Here is an 8,788-nt window from a genome sequence, read left to right on the forward strand (position 1 = left end):
ATTTAATAAAAAAGTCATAGTATAGTATGTCGAAAAAATGTAAAAAGAAAAGTCATAGTATAGTATGTTGAAAAAAGTCATAAAAGTAATATTAAACTAAATTCATAGTATAGTATGTTGAAAAAAGTCATAAAAGTAATATTAAACTAAATTCATCGTATAGTATGTTGAAAAAAGTTATAGTATAGTATGTCGAAAAAATGTAAAAAAAAAAGTCATAGTATAGTATGTCGAAAAAATGTAAAAGAAAAGGTCATAGTATAGTATGTCGAAAAGTCATAAAAAAGTCATAGTACAGTATGTTGAAAAAAGTCATAGTATAGTATGTCGAATAAATGTAAAAAAAAGTCATAGTATAGTATGTTGAAAAAAGGTAAAAAGGTCATAGTATAGTATGTCGAAAAAAGTCATAAAAGTAATATTAAACTAAATTCATAGTATAATATGTTGAAAAAAGTTATAGTATAGTATGTCGTAAAATTTAAAAAAAAAGTCATAGTATAGTATGTCGAAAAAATGTAAAAAGGTCATAGTATAGTATGTCGAAAAAATGTCATAAAAAAGTCATAGTATAGTATGTCGAAAAAAGTCATAAAAGTCATAGTATAGTATGTTGAAAAAAGTCATAGTATAGTATGTTGATAAAAGTCATAGTATAGTATGTCGAAAAAAGTCATAGTATAGTATGTCGAAAAAAGTCATAAAAAAGTCATAGTATAGTATGTCGAAAAAATGTAAAAAAAAAGTCATAGTATAGTGAAAAAAAAGTCATAAAAGTCATAGTATAGTATGTTGAAAAAAGTCATAGTATAGTATGTTGAAAAAAGTCATAGATAAAAATAAAAAAGTCATAGTATAGTATGTCGAAAAAATGTAAAAAAAAAGTCATAGTATAGTATGTTGAAAAAAGTCATAAAAGTAATATTAAACTAAATTCATAGTATAGTATGTCGAAAAAAGTCATAGTATAGTATGTCGAAAAAATGTAAAAAAAAAAGTCATAGTATAGTATGTCGAAAAAATAGTATACTATGTTGAAAAAAGTCATATAAAAAAAAAGTCATAGTATAGTATGTTGAAAAAATAGTATAGTATGTTGAAAAAAGTCATAGTATAGTATGTTGAAAAAATGTAAAAAAAAAAAGTCATAGTATGTATGTTGAAAAAAAAGTCATAAAAGTAATATTAAACTAAATTCATAGTATAGTATGTTGAAAAAAGTCATAAAAGTAATATTAAACTAAATTCATAGTATAGTATGTTGAAAAAAGTCATAGTATAGTATGTCGAAAAAATGTAAAAAAAAAAGTCATAGTATAGTATGTCGAAAAAATGTAAAAAGGTCATAGTATAGTATGTCGAAAAAAGTCATAAAAGTCATAGTATAGTATGTTGAAAAAAGTCATAGTATAGTATGTTGAAAAAAGTCATAAAAGTCATAGTATGTCAAAAAAAGTCATAGTATAGTATGTCGAATAAATGTAAAAAAAAAAAGTCATAGTATAGTATGTTGAAAAAAGGTAAAAAGGTCATAGTATAGTATGTTGAAAAAAGTCATAAAAGTAATATTAAACTAAATTCATAGTATAATATGTTGAAAAAAGTTATAGTATAGTATGTCGAAAAAATGTAAAAAAAAAGTCATAGTATAGTATGTCGAAAAAATGTAAAAAGGTCATAGTATAGTATGTCGAAAAGTCATAAAAAAGTCATAGTACAGTATGTTGAAAAAAGTCATAAAAGTCATAGTATAGTATGTCGAAAAAAGTCATAGTATAGTATGTTGATAAAAGTCATAGTATAGTATGTCGAAAAAATGTAAAAGAAAAGGTCATAGTATAGTATGTCGAAAAGTCATAAAAAAGTCACAGTATAGTATGTCGAAAAAATGTAAAAAAAAAAAGTCATAGTATGTTGAAAAAAGTCATAAAAGTCATAGTATAGTATGTTGAAAAAAGTCATAGTATAGTATGTCGAAAAAATTTAATAAAAAAGTCATAGTATAGTATGTCGAAAAAATGTAAAAAAAAAAAGTCATAGTATAGTATGTTGAAAAAAGTCATAAAAGTAATATTAAACTAAATTCATAGTATAGTATGTCGGAAAAAAAAAAAAAAAGTCATCATAGTATAGTATGTCGAAAAAATGTAAAAAAAAAAGTCATAGTATAGTATGTCGAAAAAAGTCATAGTATACTATGTTGAAGAAAAGTAAAAAAAAGTCATAGTATAGTATGTTGAAAAAAGTCATAGTATAGTATGTTGTAAAAAAAGTCATAGTATAGTATGTCGAAAAAATGTAAGTAAAAAAAAAAAAAAAAAGTCATAGTATGTTGAAAAAAGTCATAAAAGTAATATTAAACTAAATTCATAGTATAGTATGTTGAAAAAGTCATAAAAGTAATATTAAACTAAATTCATCGTATAGTATGTTGAAAAAAGTTATAGTATAGTATGTCGAAAAAATGTAAAAAAAAAAAGTCATAGTATAGTATGTCGAAAAAATGTAAAAAGGTCATAGTATAGTATGTCGAAAAAATGTCATAAAAAAGTCATAGTATAGTATGTTGAAAAAAGTCATAGTATAGTATGTTGAAAAAAGTCATAAAAAAGTCATAGTATAGTATGTTGAAAAAAGTCATAGTATAGTATGTCGAAAAATGTAAAAAAAAAAGTCATAGTATAGTATGTTGAAAAAAGGTAAAAAAGTCATAGTATAGTATGTCGAAAAAAGTCATAAAAGTAATATTAAACTAAATTCATAGTATAATATGTTGAAAAAAGTTATAGTATAGTATGTCGAAAAAATTAAAAAAAAGTCATAGTATAGTATGTCGAAAAAATGTAAAAAGGTCATAGTATAGTATGTCGAAAAAAGTCATAAAAAAGTCATAGTATAAAAAAAAGTCATAAAAGTCATAGTATAGTATGTCGAAAAAAGTCATAGTATAGTATGTTGAAAAAAGTCATAGTATAGTATGTCGAAAAAAGTCATAGTATAGTATGTCGAAAAAAGTCATAAAAAAGTCACAGTATAGTATGTCGAAAAAATGTAAAAAAAAAAAAAAAGTCATAGTATGTTGAAAAAAGTCATAAAAGTCATAGTATAGTATGTTGAAAAAAGTCATAGTATAGTATGTCGAAAAAATGTAAAAAAAAAGTCATAGTATAGTATGTCGAAAAAATGTAAAAAAAAAAGTCATAGTATAGTATGTTGAAAAAAGTCATAAAAGTAATATTAAACTAAATTCATAGTATAGTATGTCGGAAAAGTCATAGTATAGTATGTCGAAAAAATGTAAAAAAAACAGTCATAGTATAGTATGTCGAAAAAAGTCATAGTATACTATGTTGAAGAAAAGTAATAAAAAAGTCATAGTATAGTATGTTGAAAAAAGTCATAGTATAGTATGTTGTAAAAAAAAGTCATAGTATAGTATGTCGAAAAAATGTAAAAAAAAAAGTCATAAAAGTCATAGTATAGTATGTCGAAAAAAGTCATAGTATAGTATGTTGAAAAAAGTCATAGTATAGTATGTCGAAAAAATGTAAAAAAAAAGTCATAGTATAGTATGTCGAAAAATGTAAAAAAAAAAAAAGTCATAGTATGTCGAAAAATGTAAAAAGGTCATAGTATAGTATGTCGTAAAAAAAGTCATAGTATAGTATGTCGAAAAGTCATAAAAAAGTCATAGTACAGTATGTTGAAAAAAGTCATAAAAGTCATAGTATAGTATGTTGAAAAAAGGTAAAAAGGTCATAGTATAGTATGTTGAAAAAAGTTATAAAAGTAATATTAAACTAAATTCATAGTATAGTATGTCGAAAAAATGTAAAAAAAAAAAAAAAAGTCATAGTATAGTATGTCGAAAAAATGTAAAAAAAAAGTCATAGTATAGTATGTTGAAAAAAGTCATAAAAGTAATATTAAACTAAATTCATAGTATAGTATGTCGAAAAAAGTGATATATAAATCTTCTTTATTATGGACTCAGATGGTCCACTCACATCCAACATACACACACACATATGACACATTAAAATACATACTCAAAAATACTGTACTAAAATAGGTGCAAGCTATCATGCCAATGCTTTCGAAGCCTGGATGTGAACCGATAGCCCATCATAGGGTTGGTTAAGGCTATAATGATGCTATTTTCTGATAAATCCAATCGACACATGAAATTGAACATTAACTTTCGTAACAGTGCCTGACATGTAGGTACATTAGAGGACACAAATAGCTGGCTAGCACTGTGCCACCTAGGAACACGGAGCAACAACCTCATGGCATCATTATATGCCACTTTAAGCCTCTGCATACTTCTCACTCTGTAAGAAGACCAGAGATGAGCTGTATACAGCGGCGTGACATAAGCCCTAAACAAAGCACACTTAACATCTGTGGAACACATGGAAAATTTCCTCAACATCACGTTGGCCTGTGCATATATTTTACACCATTGACGACGAATGTCACCGTCATCCATGAGATCATCTGAGAAGACATGTCCTAGATATTTTAATTCCCTGCATATTTCTAAGAGGCCATCTGCGAGGTGGAAAGCAGGAAAAGAGGATTTTTTGTCCTCTCTAGATCTCACCACAACAACCTTACTCTTTTTGGAATTATAGTTGATGTCAAATTCTCTTCCATATTGTGTGCATATCCTCAACAGCTCTTGTAACCCAGCAGAATATGGACAAAGTAAAACCAGGTCATCAGCATACATGAGATGATTCACAACTTGATCACCCACAATACATCCTGTTGTACATTCATTTAGCTGTCTTGAAAGGTCATCAATATATACATTAAAAAGAATAGGGGATAATATTCCTCCTTGACGGACCCCATTCGCCACATGAAAAGGATCAGAAACAGTATTATCCCATTTGACCTGGAATGTTTGCTGAGCATACCAATACATTAGAATTCTGACAATATATTTAGGAACATCTCTCATGAGTAGTTTTTCAAATAGTTTTACATGGTTGATTCTATCGAATGCCTTAGAGGCATCAATAAAACAGAGAAACATAGTGGTGTTTTGGCGTTGATATTTAGCGACAATCTCCTTTAAAGCATAAATGCATAAGTCAGTACTATGTTTTTTCTTGAACCCAAATTGATTGTCTGTAGTTAATACATACATTTCGATCCTATTTAAAATAATTTTTTCCAGCACCTTAGACAGGGTACTGGCAAGGGCAATTGGCCTATAATTGTCCATGCTGTTTAATTTGCCAGCCTTCTCCTTAAGCACAGGAACCAGCAAAACAGACAAGATGGAATCAGGGAGAACACCATGCACCATGATACCAGAGAAACACATGGCTAACAGTGGAGAGAGCCTATAGCTGGCATGCTTAAGATGCTCTGCAGCAATACCATCTGTACCACATGATTTGTTGTTATCAAGCATCTCAATAGCATGTGCCACCTCCGCTGGCCTTACTGTAACATTAGTGTCCAAATCAACATTATTAACAGCAACAACATTACTCTTGACACAATTGAACAGCTTGATATAATGCTCACGCCATAATTTTGCAATATTATCTGAACCAGAGATACCTTCAATGTCGTATGGTAAAGACGTTTTATGGTTATTCATCACTTTGATTGCTTTCCAAAAGTCAACATAGTTGTTCTTTTGTAGATTCCTAGCAAGCAAGTCCGCTCTAATAGTATTCTCTTTTGTCTTAATATGACGAAGAGCATATTTATATCTGGCATTAGTTTGTTTTTTACACTCAAACACATCACCCTGTCTAGGCCTTCCTGCATCAATCCAAAGTTTAAAGGCTTCCCTTGCTGCAGCATGGTGTTCAGACACATACTCCTTCCACCCAGGTTTGATGTTAACCACCTTCTTATGATTGCAGAAAGACCTAGCAGAGGCATTTAAAACTTTTGTAATGTTATCATATAAATCACAAATGTCAGCAGCATGCTGTGTGTCAGCACAGTTCATGTTAAGACACATAATGGCATCCCTCGGCAATACAACATGATTTAGTAGGCTGTCAGTTAAGCCAGTATATCTATCAATGTCCTCTTTAGATAGCTTAGCCCAGTTTAATTTCACTGAGTTGCCTGAATTCTCAGTATCCACCAGGAAGGGCACAGTGTCAACATTTAACAACATAGCTATAGGTATGTGGTCAGAGGTAGCCAGACCATAGCAAATCTCCATATTTTCTAGAGAGGCATGAGCATCTGCTGTGCAGACAGTGGTCAAGCCAGGAGGTTGTGTGCCATGCCTCACTTACATAGGTAAAACTATTATCCGGTAAGAATATTTTACTAGATAAGATAAGTTTATTGTCATTACAAAAATAGTAGTATAGTATGTCGAAAAAATGTAAAAAAAACAGTCATAGTATAGTATGTCGAAAAAAGTCATAAAAGTAATATTAAAGTATGTCAAAAAAGTAATAGTATAGTGTGTCAAAATAAGTCATAGTATAGTATGTCGAATTTTTAAAAAAAAAGTCATAGTATGTCGAAAAAAGTCATAGTAAGATAAGACTTTATTAGTCCCGCAGCATGTTGTAAAAAAAGTCATAGTATAGTATGTAAAAAAAGTGATATTAAAGTATGAAAAAGAAGTGTTAGTATAGTATGTCGAAAAAATTCATAGTATAGTATGTTGATTTTTTTTTTTTCAAAGTCATAGTATGTGCAGGTATAGATTTATTTGAACATGCAACAAATCAAGAATAACCAATAAAAAGAACACTAAGTATATACCGCAAATTACAGCAACGTTCCTACCCCTTTTTATGACTTGAATAACCAACATAATATGTAGCAGATAAACTAGTTAATAATCATCTTGATACGTAAAAAACAATCATCACAGTCCTGAGAGATATGGGGCCCCATCCTCATACTTTTAATACATTTTCTGAAATTGATTCATGTTTGTTTTGCTTTCTTTATCTTAACCCTTCCATAAATTCACCTCACATTAGTATAGTATATGAAAGTCATATCATAGTATGTGATACAGTCAGATTCAGAAGAAAACTGCACTAATCATGCAAACAATTAAAATATGCACAATATACATGAATAAAAGTGATTTGAAGATTTTATTGAAAATTCATGCACTTTTCAGGGAAATTGGAAAGATTCACATTATGAAGTATAAAAGAACAAACAATGTACAGAGAGAAAAGCCCCAAAATAATTGTTTTATTGTAACACATGAAGACATTAATGTAACATGTAGTATGGGAGGTGATAGGAGGCCACGTCATCGGGTCCAGGGCTTTGATGAGGTCACCAGCAATCTTTCCTGCCCGCCTCAGGGACCTGGATGGAGGTCAAAGTCAGCCAATCACCTCCTCAGCAGAGCAAATGATCCGCTGCAGTCTAAACTTTTCCTTTACTGATGCAGCAGCAAAATGGTGACGAAGGAGATGAGGAGGAACTCAGTGATTGTGATGTAGAAGAGCACCATCATTGACTGACTCGTTCCTAAAAGAGATGAGACAAGTGGCGGTATTATCCACTAACTTCAGGAGCTTGACGGACTGGTGACTGGAGGTGTAGCTGTCAAAAAAGAAAGTCATAGTATATTATGTTGAAATAAATAATTAAAAGCAATAGTAAAGTATGTTGGAAAAAGTCCCAAAAAGTCATGAAGTAATATAATAGTATGTCGAAGAAAATCCTGAAAACCTTTAAAGATCACAAAATGTCCATAGTATGAAATAAATCAAAGTATAGCGTGTTGAAAAGTCACAAAAAAGTATTAGTATAGTATATGAAAAAATATATGAAATAAAAAACTGCATAGTCATATAGTATGTCAAAAAAAGTTATTAAAAAATTCATAGTATAGTATGTCGAAAAGTCATATTATAGTTATAATAGTATATTAATACATCATCAGTTATTCATTGATTATATATTGTCACAAAAATGAAAACATTTTGAAACTGTGTGATTAGTACTTTTACTTAAGGATTTGAATACTGCTGACCTTTCATCAAATTACGTCATTGTGTTAAATAATCAAACTTTTTTTTTTACACCCTGCCAGGGAACCGTCATCATCATAGCCAATCACGGTGACCGGATCGATATTCCCGCCGGAGCGATGCTGGAGAACAAGATCGTCTCAGGAAACCTGCGTATCCTCGACCACTGAGGCATTCTGGGAACAAAAACAGCACACAAACAAACAAACAAGACATCTGCACCTTGAAGGCACTTAGAGAGAGAGTACTTCCTCTGATGAACTATCGCAGTTTCTATTTGTCTGTTTTCAATGTATCGCTAAACCCTGAAAGGGTCAAAGGTCAACCTCCTCCCTGGTCTTACTGATGTAACTGCAAAGGCTGAGCCCGCTGTGGTCGTCTGTTTCTGCTGTCCAATAAAGAAGTGCAATATGGGACGTCTGAGTGTGAACACACTTTTTAAATGGTTTCAAATTAAAGGTTGAATTTGTTTTAAAAGGTTTTTAAAATGGAGCTCAGCCGGATTTCTCATTCTAGATTCTTTAAAAATGTTTGGTTTCCAAAATAAAAGTTTGCCAACTGCATCTGGCTTTGTAACAAAAGGCCTTCACAATAAAATACATTTACATGGAGAACAAAACGCTGCACAACGGTTCAACAAGACTGACATTTGAAAGAGAAAAGATCCCTCTGAGCAAAACAAAAAGAAGAAATTTCACAATAAAAGAAACTGGAAGCTGAGCCTGAAAATGTGTGCAGATTTAAATATAAACAGCTTCCTCTATTCCTTCACAATAGAAACAGAAGGTTTG

The 8,788-nt window shown here is 30.1% G+C and overlaps 1 protein-coding gene across 2 annotated transcripts in view; it reads left to right on the forward strand.

Moving 5' to 3' along the window:
• The window catches only part of LOC129096380 (UTP--glucose-1-phosphate uridylyltransferase-like), a 29,816-nt gene extending 21,475 nt beyond the window's left edge, over positions 1-8,341 (forward strand). For both annotated transcript variants that reach the window (XM_054605147.1, XM_054605146.1), the window contains exon 10: positions 8,060-8,341. In XM_054605147.1, the coding sequence (XP_054461122.1) occupies positions 8,060-8,167 (108 nt within the window). In that variant the 3' untranslated portion in view covers positions 8,168-8,341. The remainder of the gene's footprint in view (positions 1-8,059) is intronic.
• The last annotated feature ends 447 nt before the right edge of the window (positions 8,342-8,788 follow it).

Source organism: Anoplopoma fimbria, chromosome 9, assembly GCF_027596085.1.
Source record: "Anoplopoma fimbria isolate UVic2021 breed Golden Eagle Sablefish chromosome 9, Afim_UVic_2022, whole genome shotgun sequence".
NCBI classification, from domain to species: Eukaryota; Metazoa; Chordata; class Actinopteri; order Perciformes; family Anoplopomatidae; genus Anoplopoma; species Anoplopoma fimbria.